Here is a 19,297-nt window from a genome sequence, read left to right as displayed (position 1 = left end):
TTGGAAACTTTCTCAGGGCAAGATGCATCTTGCCTACCTCCCACTGTACAAGTGTTAGAGGACTGATTCAAGCTGGGCTTCTAGGCTCCATCCATCAAGGAGAGACAAGTGTGTCTGGAGATGCCCATTCTCTCAGTTGACAGTGAAATTAGAAATCTAGCTTAGACCAGCTGCTGAAGTATTGGATGTATCATGTATTTAATTCCTGTCTTGAATTATGACATTTTGAGTTTCATTTTAGAATGAGTTGTCTTATTCTGAAATGGAGATGCAGTTTTGATGGAGAGCTAGAAGCCAACACTAGGAACATGGTGATAATGATTGTTCCCAAGTACTGTTTTGATCAGTATAGCTCTGCTGTCTACTCGGAAGGCTCATTGCAGTTCCTCAGTTGGCTTTGCAGGTGTATTCAAAAAACTTCCTTCAAATTTGAAGGCTTTGGATTGGGTAAAGGAAGGACTTAAAACTGTTTTACAATTTTTATTTTATTTTTTCCTGATGGACAGTGAAAAAGACTCTTGGCGTCTTAGTTGGCTGTATTTGGCTGTCACTGATGTGTGATTAATTTATTTAAATCTGAAACCAATAAACTACACAGTGAGTTTACACATGCACATTTTGGAGTGTACTGAAATAGCCAAAAAGAAAATATTCATAGTAGAAAATGTATCCCATATTCTTTGCTGTCCTTATTGCAGCCAATTTAGCAGTTACATGGAATCTTCTGTTTTTTGAGTGCCAGACTGTTTGAAAGTGAGTATTTCCTGGGACTTAACATGTGAAGAATTATGCTCATAGCGTATTTAAAGCTTAACCTAATCCTCCAACAGAGTTTAGTTGGGCTAGCCATGTATTTACTTTGAATGTTTTCTTTTAATACACTGAGAATTTCACCAGCATGCCATTCATATTACAACTGATCCATGTCATAATCCTCCCAAATCAAGGTGATTAAAGAATTTCTTAGTGTTGAAAGCTCTTTGTGCAAGATTTATATTCACCACTTCTTAGAGCAAATCCAGTAGACTGTGAACTGGTGCTCTGGTTTTTGTAACCTATAAGGCATGCTATTAAAGTTGTGATTGGGCTCTCATTGCACTGGTAGAAACCTAAATAATTCTGAAGGTATTATATGTAACAGTAATTGCAACTGGAAATGTGAGGTTTGGAGCTTAGACTAGCGTAGCTGGTTCAGCAGAATTTGAGCTTATGAAAGTGACACCAAAGGAACATTTAATTATCAGTATCTTGATTTAAGATTTAAAAAAACCCAAACAAACCCCAAAAACCAACAAACAAAAAGCCAAAACCAAACCTACTTATTTTTTGGTTTGCACAACGTTCTGTAAATAGTATACTCTAGGTAGTTGAACAGGAAAGCAGCAAATTCAGAACCATAGTAGAAAATTCATGTAAGGGAGCACCCTCACTTTAAAGCCTATTTCATTCAAATATGGGAGTTTAATTGTGGTCACATGGCTTCCATAGTAACCCACCCCACCCCAAACTATAAAACAAGTTCTAGATGTAATAGAATGTGAAGTTTGAGTTCTTGCTATTGTTTGGAAAAGTACTATACTGGAGATGAACTGAGCAACTCCACGGTTTTTCAGATCTAGTTTTGAGTATTATGAGGTCTTAGAAGTTAGCAATCATTTAAATTTCCTGGTTTTGCAGTTGGCTAAAGAAAGGGAGAAAAAGGCTGACCCTTAATTAAAGGGAAAGCTGCAGAGAACATCAGGTATGGCAACTGCTCCTGCAATCATGCTCTGAATTACTTTCAATAAAATTATGAACTTGACACAGAGCGTAAACCTGGAGTGCTGAATATCAGCTGTGCTCTGTGAGCTAAAACTGTTTTCCATGTTTTCCTGCTGGCAACTTTTGGGATTAAAAGACTTTATTTATTCAAAACATAGACACAGACCATGTCACTGCTGTATTGTCAAAGCAGGTAAAGACCGTGTTGAAGAGAGATCATCTTGTTTCTTATTTGCAAAGATTTTACAGGACCTGTAGGTTTACTCCTTGCATGATAGGAGATGAAATCATGATCTCTAGTAAGAAATGAGAATCTCTGTTGCTGTTAGTGTGTATTGTTACAGTGCTGAATCACAATAGCCAGAATATACTAATGCCAGTGGGGAGCTAAGATGATAGTAAACCTTGTGTCCTCTCTCTTTGAGCACATGGTGAGTTTCTTTGGGTTTGCTTTTAGTAAAACGAATACGTTGCAACACATAAAGCGGGCAAATGTACTTGGCAGCAGGAAAGCCATGTTGCTTAACTCACTGCAGGATGGAGTGTAGGTGTACTGATGCTTAGTTTGGAATGACTGGATCTGGACAGACGTTTCAGGGCTTTTGCATTTGCTTTGTGACAGTTTAGCCCTTAGGACCCAGCTGTACACAAGAGAAGGGTGAGTTTTGGAACAGGCATGGAATTAAAAAAGATGTGACTGAACGGGAGCTGCTTTATTAATTTTCAACATGCAAATTGTCTTAATGATCTGTCATTTAAATAAATGAATAAATTAGATGCTTAGAAACAGCGAATAAATGAAGTGAACAACCAAAGTAGGGAGAAGGAAAAAAGCGCCTCATATTATGACATGCAGCCTTTATTTTTGTAGCTGTTTATGTAGTAGTCAGCTATTGCAGCTGACTAAGGCAGCTTTTCCTTTGCTCTACCATTACCACATTTCCCATCAGTAAAGGAGACAGCTGCATACAAGGTCAACCTCTAGAAGCATCTTTTGCAGTTTCTGTTGAGGCAGTCAGATGTCAGTAATCTATAATCATGTGAAATCTTATTAGAAATTCAATATTTTCTGAAGAGAGGAACCAATTGCTTAGAAGCTTGAGGCAGCAATAGTATCAGGTGAAGAAAAATACATATTTTAGTATTCCAAATAGTATCATATGTATATTGCTACCATTTTCTCTTTAATTCCATTACTTTTTGATGACAGAAGTCATGGGCACGTACACACATGCAAACCTATCACCAAGGCAGTGGCTTTTTGTTGGAAATGGACCTTGTGCGACATTGGTACTTTGCAATTAAAAAAAAAGAAAAAACAACCACAAAAAAAAAAACCAGAAAAGAGAATTATGTTCTAGAAAGGCATAAATGCCCGTGTCCTCCCTATTCCTCATAGCAATCTATTCAATTTAATGAGCCACAGATTTTTTATGTTTTGCTTTTAATTTGACTTTACATTTTTATGAGGCAGCCTCTGTGGTAAGTCACATTAATTTTTTTTTTTTTCATAGTCACATTAGCTTCCTTGCTTACATACAGACTTGTAGTTAGTAAATGCCTTTGCTTTCCATAAAATATTCAGGGCATGCTATTATTACAATGACTTTTTTTTTTACCCCTACTTCAATGAGTTTAAAATTTGAAATGCATTAATGACTTTATATATAATGTATAAAGTTGTCATTTGTGTTACAATAAATGTTTTACAGTTAATGCTGGTTAGGAAAGGAGCTTACACAAAAGTCATTAATTGCTATGCTTAACTATTTAAAATATATAGATTTCTTATGAGATAGTTCAATGTATAACTTAATTACTATTTAATAAAGTCATATACCTTTCTTGTTTATCAAAGTGTACAAAAGGATTCCGGCTGAAATACTGAATGGCATCAGACAGAAGATCATCTTTGTACTTTAGCCAAAGTTTGCTCAGTTATACATGCACCAATTCATTGCTTCATTCTGTGCATACTGAACTGAGTGACTGCACAATACACTGAACGTCTGTGTATTGAGACAACTGGTAGCATGTTTCAGGTGAAATGTTGTTAGTGAAAATATTTTAGACATTTATAAACTTTCTTTTGCTGATAATTAATCTTCTCTGTACCTATCAGGAGATTAGCCAGAAGTATAAAATCCCTAGAAAATTCCTCTGAATGGTCAGTGGACTCCCTCTCACACAAATGAATTCTCAGGGTCTGCAAAGCCAGCATTGCTGGCATGGGTAAGGGGACAGGACAGAGTAGGTAACTCTGGTGATGAAGATGCTTGGCTATTAAGATCCATTACGCAAGAAGCAAAATTTACAGCAGTCTTAACATTGTCTTAAGTTGTATTGGTTTTATTTGTCCATCTCCAACAAAGTTACAGAGGTAAAATAGTGCTGTAGGAATGCAGTACCACCTTTTCTTATCTTTGGTGAAACCAGCTGAGGACCAATCTGCTCACTTAATGAGATAGACGTTGGCCAAGTACAAAATCAGAAACCCCACATCCTATCTATCGGTCATCATTCTCTCTAACATTCTGATCCAAGCCTGACCACTCTGCCTTCCTTCTACCCATAGCCTCTCGACCTGATCTCCAAAGAGCTAAGCCTTCTGAGAACATCCTCCCTCATGTAATTTCACCACCTTTTTCTGCTGAAAAATGTTCTCTTGTTCTTACTGTTTGTGTGGCTCCACTGCTGCTAGCTGTAGAGTTAACCATAAAGTAGGTGCCAGTGTTTCAACATGCGTATCATTTGACTTTGCTTAGGGGAGGTTGAGCTGGTTCACTGCTTTTTTGAGACGCTAGCTACCTCCCTTCAGCAGGGCTGTTACCAGGCTCCAGGTGTTCCCTTTCCTGGTAACCCTCACAAGGCTTTGGAGAACTCAAAACTTGAAGCAGTCTGGATCCTTTTGAGATTTCATCAGTCTTTCTCTCTGTGGGATTACGGAGCTGGAGAAGAGGTGAGATAGAGCATAACTCTCGAAGAAGCTCCATAGGAAAGCACTTGCAGTTACAGTTTTCATTCATCCCTTCAGCCTGAAGCAAAAAAAATGCTGTAAGAATTCTTTCCCCAGGTTGTAGAACCACACTCCAGAGTCTCGCTAATTAGTTTGTTGTAGGAATAAATAAGAATAAATAATGAAAGAAAGAAAAATCAAGAAATAAGAATAAATAAATCAAGAAAAATACTTGCCTGATAACAATGAACATTTTTTCATTGTTGGTTTTTGCTGCACCTCTGTCACAAACAAATATGTGTGGGAGCATCTGAACACAGAAATTCGATTGCAGATAGATACTAGTAAAACCATGTTCCTCTTTTCAGGCTTTCCTGAAGGAAGATTCCTTTAAGAAGCTTAAATTGGCATGGGTATCTGCTGGCTTGTTCCTTCTTCCCCTCTTGTTCCTTCAAGCTTCTACTCTTCTGCTGCATGTGACCCATATTTTTGCTTTCCTGCCAGGGAGCTGGACCCCATTTCTGCCCTTATTTCCAGCAGTGTTTCCTCATCTTCCTATTTGCTGTTGTACAGTTCCTCATTCCACACTTTCCTTCCAACATTACTGTGCCTTCATCAGCTCCCTCTGTCCATATCCTCCAGCATCTGCATATCCTCTCTCTCCAGTTGGCTGCTCCTCCTGAATGTCTGTTCCCTCTTGTGATCTGTCCTTTGCCCTTCTACAGATTCTTCCTTCTCCATCTTGCCAAAATTACTGAACATGCCCCTGCTTTAAAATAATCAGAAATAATGGGAGATGTTTGCTTAGGTTACCTCACTTCTCTCTGTATAGGGTATAAAAGTAGTGGTGATTTTTAGCTCAAGACAGTCTGTTTTCACACAGTGACTGGTGAAATCTGAAAAATTATTGTCTCTTCTGGTTGTCTGGATACCATGGAAAAATATTCTCATGGAAGATCAGGAGACTGTCAATAATACTTTGCTTGGCCTGTTGACCAAAGTAGCACTCACTGTGGCATGGAGAACTGAGAACTTGGATGAAATAAATCCTCTGATTTATACTTGTCAGCAAAGCTGTAGGGAGACATTTTGGAGCTCAAAGTGCCCTTGAATGCTTTGCTGCCATCATCATCTACTCAACTTGGAGCAAATGGGTAGAGAATGCCACAGCTTGACTGTAAGATTTGGACCTACCTTCCTTTCTTACCCCCTTTTAGAGCTCCTCTGCCCCAGCATTACCATGACCCTGACTGTGGCCAATTCTCAATCAGTTTGAGGCACAGAAAGTCAGAACTAGCATGTTTAATCTACAGTGTTTTATGAACCATTTGGGGTAGGCATAAATGTTACGTCTAATGGAAGTGCTGGGAATTCTCTTTACATTAAGATACACTACTTATTTCTAACTTCAGTAGAGATTGCAATATAAACTCATAACAATACAGAATGAAAACTTATAAAAATGTTTTTTTCATTTAATTTATAGCGTTTTCTAAAATGTCTTCTTGTTTTTTCCTCCCTTAGAGATGTGTGTAGAAACTGACTAATCATTCAGAGACAGAGATGTGAAACACTGCGTCAAAAAGCATTTCTGAAACATTACCTATAAAATATGAGACAATATTACCCACACTAACGCATTTGCTTGGGAGGTGCTGAGTAATTCACAGCACTGATAATAGTGATTAATGTGGTCTGCAAACTCCTGCTGACAAGATCTTGACACAGAGTTACATAAATAAGGAATATATTGGCATTCTACTCAGCTGCCTTCCTCCAGATATTTGTAAATTCACATGCAAAAAGTGTAAATACTTCGGACTGAAGTAGAGTAGCAACACAAATAATGTTTATGTGTTAAGCTATTTTTTTTAATTCTCTATTTAGTCAAGTTAATGTTTTAAAAATTATTTTACAATTTTTGTATTTCTTTGCACTTTTGGTACCAAAAGACAGGAAGGATATGTGTCCTAATATAAGACTAATTTCATTCCTTGCCATTTTCTTTGGAATTTTTTATTTGTTCAAGTGTTACAACTTTCCCATTTTTCAGTTAGTGTCATTTTTTTCTTCACCTGTTTTGGCACATTTCAGACTTAAGTGTTTTATTTCCTTCCCTGACTGTTAATGGTACATGTGTTTTGGACATTTGTCTTCTGTACTCTCAGGTTTGCACAGAGGTAAATAATTAATTTCCCTTTTGATGTCAATTTTCTTATTTCCTTGAATAACTTTTTTCTTTTCCTTTTCTGACAACAAATCTTTTTCTGCCATCCTTTCAGAAACCAACTAATGATCTTTTGTGTTGTATGCATTTGCAATATGCTGTTCTTTAACTATTTGTTTTCTTCAAAGACTGCAGCTGTTCTGAAAATAGGATAATTTCACATTTTGGCTGAAAACACTGTCCTTGAAGTTTTTTTTGTAACTTCTGTGATTGCTATTCTTTCCCATTGCAGCCTGCCATGTAGTTTTGGCACCTTCTACTCTGTGGAAGAACAGGAATGCTATTTCACTTCAGAGTGCTTTCCACGCAAGACAATGAACAGTGTTATCCTTGAGAGATGCTGAAATGTTGTGTAGAGCTCTTTTCAACCACTCTCTTAATTTATGACCAACTTTCTGAGCAATCGTCTGTTAGAAAGTGCTTGGAGGAAATCCCATGGGGATTTCAGTTTTTCCTTATTGAAATCCCTGTTACTAGCTTTTTGGATACATTCTTTTGAATAGGACAGTTGGTTGCATGACCCAGGCAGAAATTTATTGTTGTCTTCCCTCTCCCTCACTCCCTTCTGGTTTCACAATTAAGGTTTTTGAAAATACTGCATCTCTGTCTCCTTGTGTGGAGTTTAGTTCCTGGGTTATTCAGCATAGCCCTGAGGCTGATCTATTCTTCTAAGGAGAGGTGCTTTAAAATTGAAAATCCTCAACTCTTGAGATGAATTTTGTGGATTTGACCTCTAGGGCCAACACATGTCCCTCTCCCTTGTACCTCCTTTTTTGCCCTGCCAGAGAAAAACCTGATGAAAATTACCTCTGCAAGAGTCCTTTTATCTCTAAAGGCCGGACAATCCCCATTTTGGTTGAAAGACTTGCAGATCTTGAAGGCAAGGATGTTATTACAGAGTGTAAATGGAATGGTAGTGATATTAAATGTAGTTGTCTCAGGCACTGATTTGACTTTTTATAGTTCAGTGAGCCAAGGAATCTAGGACAAGGTTATTTTCTTAAGGTGTTTAAGGGATGGCCTTGAGTTAGGAGAGTCATCACAATGGCTTTTAAGGAACACATTACATTTTCCTTTCAGAATATGGTGGTGATCTATATCTCAATCAAATGTCTATGATGAGAGGCAACAATGGTAATATTAGGTAAGAGAAACAGAACCTTCTGTCCCTTAGAGAGCTCAGAAAAATGGGAAACGTTAAGTGCATTGATTATTTTAAAAACTGCATGCATTCAGATGCATTTTGTTGCTACTCTTAACCACTCCATGTTCTTACTGCTGAATTTGTCAAAAAAAACCCTTGGTAAAGTAGGTAATGAGATATGTACACATAGATCGTCCAAGATTTACCATACTGCCAACAAACATTGGGTGTCCTTAATTGGTTTCAATGGAACATACTGCAACAGATGCATTATATTTAATAATCCACAAAAAAGGAGAACTAAGAAAATTATTTCCATGCTAAGTATGATGATGGGACCTTTTGCAAGATATGTGAGATGTTTAGGATAGGAATCCAACCAATGATAAGAACCCTGTGGTATTTCCAGCACTGGTAGTTTCAGAGGACAAGTAATATAGATCTTGTGGTGGGGTGGGGAGGTTCCAGCAGGACTGATGCTCAGGTACATAAGTCACTATGTCCATCAGAAAATCTCTCTCCTAAGATGCAGCCAGCAGTACCACCCTGGAATATCATTGTGATGTTCCATAGACTTCCCCATTTCTGTCTTCTCATTTCAAACTGTGAGTGGCCTGCAGCAGATATCTAAGGCCATCTGAATGAGCAGGCACCTCCCCTCTACTTAGCCATTTGCAGTGGTATGGTATGCCTCAGAATTTTGTTCCCAGGGTAAACTCTTTCCTTGGCTCTCATAGTGAAGAGAAAGTAGTCAGTGCAGGTGGACTCCAGATTTCTCTAAGTCTTGGGCTTTTATCTATTCTTTTTCCTGTTTCTCAATGGTTCAGTGCTCCACTAGGGCTATGTCCAGGTATGTAAATCAATATGCATGGTAAGTTGATATTATCAAGTTCACATCCTTTTATGAAGAATTAAGAGGCAATCCAAGACAGCACAAGTATTTTTTCCTCCTTCTTATTGTAGTTACTTATTATGTTGGATATGAACATGTCAACATAAAACCATCTGTTTTGCCTAGATGGAGAGAGAGGGAGATGATTGGGAGTAACCTATGCTTTTAATTTCTGGGCTGTTTTCAGTTTGGGGGGAAGGGAGAGAGGAATGTGTGTCACTTGAAAATTGTTTGTTTTCTGTATGTACCTGTCTTCACTTTTCTAGTTAGCTGGTACTGAAAAACCCATGTTAGAAACCTCAAAGACCCCGAGTTATTACTTCCCTTGGGGGTAAAAAAAAAAATTACTCAAACTAAATGGTGTAAAATCTTTGCAAAATTGAACATCATTGTAAACATTAACCTTGTTAACTAGGAGTATGTGCTTTTTTAATGTGGATGTGAAGTTTCTATACCATAGCTATAATTCCACTTGCATGTGCCCAAAGGTGGGGAGCAGCATTAATCCCACTGTTTCTGTTAATCTTTTACTTCTTTCCTGGTTCACCATGTTTGTTGTTGATTCAGAGCCTGAGACTTTTGCTAGATGTGTGTTACAATGCTACTTACTAGAGGGTACTGTAGAAATAGAAGTAATATGTTGTTGTAATGTATTAAGTTCAGATTGACTCCTGACCTTTGGCAGAAGTGAAGAAACTTCAGGGCTTTGTTCAGTCTCTGTTTGCTTTCGTTTCCTTTCCCCAAATGGTGTAGCTTGTAAGTATTTGTTATTAAAAAGGAAAGGAAAACAAATTGACAATAATGGGAGACTGAAAACTTCATTAGAAGAACTGTAGAGGGAATGGTTGGTCAGCTCAGAAACCTGCTCTCGGAAACAAAATTAAATGCAGTTCAGTAGTTATGCCACACAGTGTCACGATTGGGCTTCACTTCCTTCCACTCTGTATCTTTCCCATTGTAGGTGAAGATATTTACAAAGCTAGCGAAGAGCAGTCTGAAATGTGGGGGGCAGCTGAAGTGCAGGAAGATGAAGATACTCGTGTAGAAGTTCCACTGGACCAGGTATTGATCAAGCTGTAAATAAATGGGGTTTTTTTTTAGGATCACAGGTTGTGTGTTGTTTTTCTTTCCCCAGTTTCTTTCAGGTGTACAGCATAATTCTGTGGGGATGATTGTAACAGCTCAACAATATAGCTTTTTTTATGGGAGCTTTAGCAAATCTTCCTTTCTCCGTTAATGTGTCAAGTATCAGTTACCTTTTCAACATACACCACCTTGAGAACTGCTCTGAGAGCCCTTACAGGGCCTCAGAGAATCAGGGCTCCCTGCCTACCAAATAGATCCACCTGGATCACAGTCCCTTTATACTGGTGCAGTAACATAAAGGGACTATGGCACAGAATCAAGGTCAGAATTCCGGCAGTCCTGAACCACAAACAGGTGTGGATTTATCTGATTTTTATTAAAGCTGCCAGCACTTTCTTCTGTTGGAACAACAGGGTACTTATTTGGCCAATTTTTTCACCATAGGACTTATGTGCAATAAATGGGTCTTGATAACTAAACATAGGAGTATATCCTCTTTGTTTGATTTGTTTTTAAAAGAAACTGTGAACTGAGATAATACAGGAGATAGGTAAGTTGAAGTTTATTCCAATGAAGTGAAGAGTAGAACCGCTTAAATTATTTGCTGAAAACTTACCTTTTTGTTTTTTTTTTCCTCAGACAGCCCTCTCTTTCATCTTACATGTTTGTAGGAATTTGCCAATTGTTCAACTTTGTCTCCGGTTCACAAAATGTTGCACTGTGCTTTTGGTGTCTGTTGATAATGGGTTGGGGCCAGCCACATAGGCCTCAAGATAATATTTCCAATCCATGCTGCAGCATAAGGAATCACAGTTTACCCAATAGATTTCTCAGGCTAAAAGTCATCCCAACAACATAAGGGATTCTTGAGCATTTTTCTGATTTCCTGGTGTTCAGCTCAGTGCTGATGAACAATTGTTAATGTGAGATTGTAAACAAATGGGAGGGGGGGTGTTAAAAATAATTGTTTGTAGACACGCTTTAACTACCATGGGCACAAACAATCTGGGAGATTTCTGGACTGCATTGGAGACAATTTTTTTGATGTAGGCAGTGGGATACATGATTAGGAGAGGAATTCTGATGGATTTGCTACTCATGAATAAGGAGAAATTGGTTGGGGATGTGGTACTCAGTGGCAGCATTAGTTGCAGTGGCCATGAGATGGTAGGGTTTAAGACCCTGAAGGAAGTGGGGATGGCAAATAACAAAATAAAAATCCTGGAATTCAGAAGAGTGGACTTTGGCTTGTTTGGGAAACTGGCAGGCAGGATCCGGTGCGAGGTTGCCCTGAAGTGCACAAGAACACAGGAGATGTGGTTGATCTCCGAGGGCATCATGGTCAAAGCATAAAAAATATCCCCATAAGCAAGAAAACAAGCAGGCGGTTTCAACAAGACTCCAGACCTCATAGTAAAAGAGGTAGAGAGTAGTAGGTAGAAGAGGGGATGGACTGCTAAGGAGCAGTAGAGAGACATTGCCTGGGCATGCAGGGATGAAATTTGGAAAGCCAAAGCTTGCTGAGGAATGGATACTGATGCTTGTAATTGGGAATAGCCAACATGGATTTCCTATGGGCAAATCATATTTAACTAACCTCTTTGCCTCAGTGATAAAATAACTGGCTCTGTGGATAAAGGGGGACCAGTTATTGTCATTTATCTTGCTTTCAGTGTAGACTTCCATATTTGTAGGAGAAAGAAGTGTGGTAGGTATAGGGAAGAAGGTATCATTAAGGAAGGTAGGGACTGGATTTGTGGGCTACAAGGTGGATGAAAAATGGGCTGGTTTGATGGGGCTTAAAAGGTCAGTTGGTCAAAATTTAACTGGCACCTATTTATGCATAGTGGGTTTGATACTGGGTCTGATACTTTTTAACATGTTCGTCAGTAACATGGGTGATGGCACAGGATGCAGCCTCATCCAGACTCAGGAGTAAAGTCAAACTGTCATTATTGGGTGATATGCAGGGCTGCCTTTCAGAGCTATCTCAACAGATTGAAGGAATGAGTTGACTCGAGCCTCGTGAAGTTCAACAAACTGAAACATGAAGTGAGGTGCCTGGGACAGGGTAACTGTGCCTTGGTACAGTCGGCATGAGTAGGCTAAGGAGCAGCTTTGCAGGAGGGGCCATGCAGCTCTTGTGGCTGGCAAGTTGGCAATGAGTCAGCAGTGCTCCCTTTTGGTGATGGAGGTTGACTGCAGGCTGGGCTACATTTCAAGAGCACAGCCAGCACATCAAGAGAATGGATTGTGTCCCTTCACTTGGCACATCTGAGGTTGCGTCTAGAATATTTTGTCCAGTTTCAAGTCCTTCCTAGTACAAGAGAGGTATTTACAAACAGAGGAGAGTCCAGCAAGCAACACACTAAAACATTTAGGAGGCTAGAGCCTATGATGTAAGGAGAAGCTTAGGGAACTGGGTTTGATTCCCCTTAAAGGCTAAGCCAGAGGAGGCAGACAAATTTCTCTCTTCAGCTACAGGTGGAGTTAGAGAGAAGACGGAGCCAGACTTTTCACTGTGTCGCACATGAAAGGATGAGGCAATGGTCAGAATTTGCAGCAAGGAAAATGCTAATTGGGCATAAGAAAAACATTTTCATCAGTGAGAACTGTAAGCACTTTCCTGTCCAGAGAGAGTGGGGAATCTTTGTCTTCAGTGATTTTTAAAACTAAACTGGACAGGGCCTCAAACAACCTATTTTTACTTGAAGTTGGTCCAGCAGGGCACTGGCCTTGATGATCTCTAGAGCAGTTGTCTCCAAAGTAGAGTGTGCATAGCCCAGGGGCTATGAAAAACAGTTCATTGGGGTATAGGAAGAAAATGTTAGGATTTCAGTGGTACATGTGTATAATATATAAATAAGTAAATACACATATACTTGGGGTACGTGCTCAAAAAAATTTTTACTTCTAGGGGTGTGCAATCAAAAGAGTTTGGAGACCACAGCTCTAGAGGTCTCTTCCATCCTAAGTGTTCTGTGATTCTGTATTTGTTCATCCTTGATTATTTCCATCCTATAATCAACTTTTTTTTAAGTAAGCTTTGGTTTTTTGTGCTTAATATTTAGCTGGCTGATTTTTTTTTTCAATTTATTTGAATTGGGTAAAAGAATAGTAGACCTATACATTTTTCTTGTCTTCTTCCTTTAAAAAATGCCTGAGGAGAAAACAGAAGTTTATGAGCTTACACTTTCTTTTAATTATTGCCTGTGATACCATCCTTTACCTTAACAAAAGCCACATATGAAGTTGCTGCTGTGGCAGTTTTGAAGAATGGCACAATACCCATCTGAAAAAAAAAATCTGGATCTCTATTTTAGGCTGCTGGAAGGATCATTCTCAGTGATTTATTCACTTTAATGGGAAGGAGTGTTGTTCAGCTATTTCGTAGGCATTGTTCTTGAAGACGCATGAATCAGGTGATTGGAAGGGGCAAGAACATGACTTTCCTGGTCCCTGATGTACAGAATACTGCAGCTGTGCCTTTTCACAGCAAAAACCTGCCCCGGTCTCAGAGACCTATGTGCTAAACACCACTGGGATCATCAGCCCTGTTAATTGCGGTAGTCCTTTTGAGGTTTTGTGATAATTAGGATGTGTTGGGTTGTACTGGTGGTACTGACATTGGGGAAGAACATGCTGCCTGTCATCTTAATCTTTGTTTCTTATGATATCCTGAAGTATATCCTGCCCTGGTCTTGACAGCATAATAATCAAATTGAGAAATGATTAGCCTGTTTATTGGCCTCTGAAGGTGCATAAAGAATTCCTCTGGGTAGCGTAAAGCATTTGACAGTGTAAATTGGGTTGTCAGGTCTTAGTTTTTTAGGTTGACTGCAATTCATATGAAACCCAAGAGCCCTGGAGATGGCAGCCTTACTCCTCCATGGGGATGCTACAGGCAACAGCTCTGCCAGTGGGTCTCACCAATTGGCCTCAGCCAGAAGAGGGTGACCTTCACTAGGGAGGGGGCAATAGCCATCTCTCCACTGCCACTTCTGTACTTGACAGTGGTCACTGTGGTTGTTGATACAGTTGCCAGTGAGCATCGGCTGGCAAGCTTGCAACACTAGGAGCTTGCTTGATTCCTCTAAGCACATGTACTAAGGCCCATGCACCATCCTCAGATGGCAATATTTTTCAGTTGCTACCAGCCGATTTTGCTACCTGGACAAGGGACCAAAAGCAGGTGTGTCTGGGGGGAGGCGGGAATCAGTAATGCACACTATTAATTACCTGATTTTCATATTTTCAGAAAAGCCAAACAAAGCACCAAAATTTATTGCAACTCAAGCCATGGTTTATTTCTTATTTTAAAACTTCATGTATAGTTTCCTAGGTAATCTGGCAAGAAGCCAGGTCTTTCTGAGTAGCACTGAATACTTTTTATTCCCAGATAACTGAGGTTACCCAGACCTTGGAAGCATTTAGCATTTTACATGTTCAGGTTCTTATTAATGACCATTTAAAATTATTTTAAATTCTGTGTTGTAAAGCTTTATAGCTTTTTCTTATCTGAACTGCACTTTCTGTTATTGCTAGAAATATGGAAAAGGACAGCCAGCCAGGGTTTGAATATCTTGCATAATGCATAAATATTTACATGCCAGCTTTCACTAGAATGCTGACACTTCTGATATGCTATCATTTCCATCAGCCACATGAATGAGGTGTTGAAGATAGAGATTAGTCTCTTTTCTTTTTATGCACCTTCTCTGTCTTACTATTTGAAGTACGTGGTTGAACAAATGCCAGATTAGCCATTAACTAAACTTAGTGTAATACTGGCTAGACACCCGCTTATGCCCTTTTCTGTAAAATGCTGTCTGCCAGCTGAGAACACATTAAAAGAACAGCATTTGCTTTACTCCAGACTAGCTGACAGTTGTAACTGAACATCAAGGAGGGAAAAAATCAGTGTTTTGCCTAAAACCAAAGCAGACCCTTCTGTTCTATATTCTGTACCGAGACTTCAGCTTCCAAATACAAAATGGATGGTTTCTTTTGACATGCAGACCTACTCCAGGTTGGTTGTTTACATCACTGTGATAACAACCATGGGAACTGATGACAGACTATGAGATCAGTTGTGCAAATAACAAGGGAACAAGGTGGTTTTATTGCAGTTCATCATAGAAAGGCAGCAAAACCATACAAGTTTGTTATTTGAAATGGTAATTAAATGTGTTACTTTGAGTTTGCTGATAATATAAATACATTCAAAGTCATTCTAAGATAGAAGATTTTCTAACCTGTAAAGCTTTCAGAAAAAACTACAGCTTTTTCTTTAATTTCATATAAGTTGTGAAATACAAAAGCAGCAGTTGGTAGTAATAGTACTGAAATAACACTGCAAGTATGCATTGGTTTATCCATTTCTGTAAGCACAGTTGTTCTCCCACACTGAGCCCTTGGGAGGTCGGGTAGGCATGAGAGTTACGAGATACCAAGTTGTCCAGTACACGGTCCCTACAAGGAATTCAGACATGTTGTTGTGCCAGCCTACTTTACTGTGGGGTATATGATACTGGCTATTAAGATGTAAGCAATGTAGAATGAATCTGTTGGGTTTTTTTTTTCCTTCCAGATACATCATCCCTATTTCCCTCTCTCCTTATGTGTTTAGTTGTAAAAATCACTGGATGATAAATTTGTCTAATGGGCACTTGTTTGGGTTTTTTTGTAGATGCTCGCAATCTTGGTTCTTTCACTTGCCATTTGCTTTTCATTATTACAGACATGCCCACTGATTAATGCAGTCCTGATGCCACTCATTATTCCCTATTTCCTGGGCTGTGATGTGAGATTGTGTAGATCCCCTAGGTGCTCCCTCTGCAGCTGGAGTGTATCATAAGTAGCAGAGAATTTGCCATCAGTAGCAGAAAATTTGCACCTTTCATTTGCAGTTTTCATTATTGTTTATACATTTTGCTTTAGAGACCCAAGATTCACCTCGGTGAACAGAACAAAATGTTTATCTTTCCTATTGCTGAAGGCAAAATATTAAAGTTTGCATTGATTCAACATTAAAACAGACTGACTGCTCAGAGAGACATTTGTTGATTAAAAAGTCTAGAACTTTTCATGAGAAAACATTTTGCACTACATCAGTAAGGATTTCAAAATGGCATTTGGAAAGAATACGTGCAAAACTTTTTTATGCTCAAATTTCGCTACAAATGATGCAGCTGTAATTTAAGCCTTCTGGATTTTGAGTGCTGACAAGCAGATAAGATTTTTCCCTGCATGTTCTTCTTTCAGCTCCACTGATTTACGCTTAATTTTTTTATTGTTTGTCTTTGTGAGATAGGAAGACTTACTCTGGTTGGTTCCTTGCAGCTCAGCATGAGAACAGAGATCTTCCCTCAGTTTCTGCATTGGATGACTGTGATTTCTGAAGCTATAGCAGCAAGGTCTGATCTTTTATTTAAAGCCCTGTGTGGCTTTCACTTCTTCTGGGTGAAGTCTGCAAATGCAGTTCTGTTGTAAAACTAGTGTTGATACCACTTTGAAAAAAGTTACCTTTCTCTGTGTCCACCTGCCTTAGAAAAAAATCTAACAATCCTAGAGCAGAGAGTCACTCAAATTGCTTAACTTTCAGGGCATTTTTCATTCACTGTAGAAGACACTGTTTCTGGAAAAAAAACAAACCAGCATTCCTGTATTTTTGCAACTTCAGTAGGGCTTCTTTTTACATGCTTATTAATTTTCTCATTGGCTACAGGGATTCTGAACAGATCATACTGTATGTATTTGAATATACAGATTTACAAACACACTAAATACGGTCTAAATTTTAGGTAAATTTTAATGTACAAATGGAAAATGTTATGGAGAAACTAGACATGATTGTCGGTGGAATAGATGGAGAAAAACATTGTTGACTTTGGTACATCTTAAAAAAGTAAGGATCTAATTAGATGTTTTCTCCTCTGCCATATCTGTCTTGTGATTAAGGAATTATGCACGCTTCCAGTTACCACGTGATGAAACTGAGGAATAGAGTTTGAAGAGCTGTTTTATCAATACTTCAGGTTACAGTTTCCCTTCATTCCAGTTAGATTTCTGGGTGCTCTGATCTTATGAAAAATTAGACTCTGGTCTCAGGTGCTGCATTTGTTGTAAAAATAGATAAATAAATAATGCATCCAACGCATAAAAAGGTTGGAGTTTAAATGTTGTGGAGATGAAGACTTTTTTTGCCTTCAGGAACAGCAGCGCATTTACTATGTGGGATGTGTAAGACTGATGAACTCTTAACTATTCATTTGCTTGTTTTTAAGAGCCTGGGTTTTGTAAATGATGTGGAAGAGAAGAGGGCTGCTGTCACTTAGCAACCCTATCTGGTTCAGGAACAAAATGTTTTGCTGTTGGAATCTGTGCAGTGCGGCTACAAAGCATTCCTGACTGGGTTGGAGAAGGGGCATCTCTGTTCTGGAGAGGTTTGGTGCAATCCAAGTTGAGTGTTCCTGATGCTGCATTTGTGAGATGTATTCATGCCAGTATTTGTGAGCATTAAGATTTTTGTTGTCTACCTCATTGTTTGTCTGTTGTGACCGTTAGCCAAGTAAACATTTCCAAATGCCTTCAATAAAGCAAAATTATGTTTTACATTAATGGTACAAAATAATTTCTGCCTGAAATTATTTGTGATACTGCACTTTTCAGTATTCTAGTATCACTCATGTACAAACCTGAGAGGTTACATTAGCATCCCTAGAGGAAAGGAAGCCAAATGCTTCAATGTCTGAAGATTTCCTGACTTATTGCTTTTGAATGATGATGGCATTTGGTAATGTAGCTCTTAATGTATGATAGCATGATGAGTGTAATTAGAATACATCTTTCTTTTTTAAACGCTCTGTTTTTGCTGAGATTAAAAATACCATCAAGCAATCGTACTTCTTGAATGCAAAATGAAATTCACTCCGTTCCTTATCAACCTGCTGATAAGTCAGGAGGTTTCCAGAAGGCAAGCAGGGTCTGTGTTTCCAGCACGAAGTTGAGAATGACTTCAGTTGTTCTACGTGCCTTTGGTGGAATATGCCTCTCAATATACATGTACAAGTCTTTTGTCAGTGAGTCTTTTTATTGCTAGTCCATGACAAGCAAAGAATTGTGCTCACAGGGAACAGTTTGAAGACTAGTTATTCTAACTACTGTACTTTCAAGTGGGAAAAAGCAAAAGCTTTTTCATCATCTTCACTTAAAAAATGCGGCAAGCAATACCAGAAAGAAGGTTACTTCCTATTTTCTTGCAACCATACAAAACGCAAAACTACAAACCTTACTATGAGTAGTTCTGACTATAGGAGGAATGAGAGTAATCCATTACAGCCACAAGAAAAGTCCCCTGTCCTAGAAGTCGCCTACTTCTCCATGAAAATTACCTCAGAGAATAGGAGTGTAATCACTCATGCTTCTCCAGTCCTAGGTTTATTGCTGTCAGGCTCAAGCTGTGCTGCTGTTTTTTGTGATGTGGACGCAGGACTAAAGTAGCACAGCAACGCTTATTCTGTAATTTGTTACAGCATACATGTTTAATTACCCTGGGCTACAACTGGCTGGGTGCTTCCAACATGAATTTTTGAAGTGTTATGATCCTAGAATCTCTTGTGTCAACGTGTTGATATTAATATTTGATGCTCATGTTTAGTTTAGTTGTGTTAAAGTGGTGAGAGGCCTCAGTCACTCAGGACTGGAGATATAGTTGGATCTCTGGATTTGAGATGCCCTGAGCTTTTACCGGAATCCCAGATGTAATGTATGACTTCCTGTGAGCCAACACACTAGCTGAAAGCCAAACTCTTGACTTCTCAGATGCAATGAGGAGCAGCAGAGTCCCACGTCTGTCTTGGCTATCTGGCCAATGCATTCCATATAGGAAGCTCTTACTGGGAATATTCTGGCTATTTAAAAGAAGGTGGAGGAAGGAAAAGCTAAAAACTAAGATGTGAAATGTTGCTGCGTTTCCTTAAGTATGCGAGATCATTGCTGACTTCTAGAAATGAGTCTGATAATTTCTGCAGGGACATGTAGGTCTGAAACAGCATACCTGTTTTGCTTTCAATACAGCCATCCTGATTTATTCTGACTGAGCGAATAGAGTTTGCCATAACTTTGATGTATATATAATAGGCATTTTGTACAGTTGTAGGTGGAGGGATAGCTGGAATGTATTGAATTCAATGGAAAGGTTCCCATTGACTCCAGGGGACTTTGAATTAT

General features: G+C 38.9%; 1 protein-coding gene across 1 annotated transcript in view; it reads left to right on the top strand.

The window, feature by feature from the left end:
* Positions 1–19,297, top strand: part of DCDC2 (doublecortin domain containing 2) — a 73,608-nt gene that overhangs the window by 46,562 nt on the left and 7,749 nt on the right. Inside the window, exon 8 of the mRNA XM_064443708.1 lies at positions 9,942–10,042. Within this exon, the coding sequence (XP_064299778.1) occupies positions 9,942–10,042 (101 nt within the window). The remainder of the gene's footprint in view (positions 1–9,941; positions 10,043–19,297) is intronic.

Source organism: Phalacrocorax carbo, chromosome 2, assembly GCF_963921805.1.
Source record: "Phalacrocorax carbo chromosome 2, bPhaCar2.1, whole genome shotgun sequence".
In the NCBI taxonomy this organism is placed as follows: Eukaryota; Metazoa; Chordata; class Aves; order Suliformes; family Phalacrocoracidae; genus Phalacrocorax; species Phalacrocorax carbo.
The sequence above is the reverse complement of the archived record's forward strand: the minus strand, read 5'-3'. Positions and strand labels throughout refer to the sequence as shown.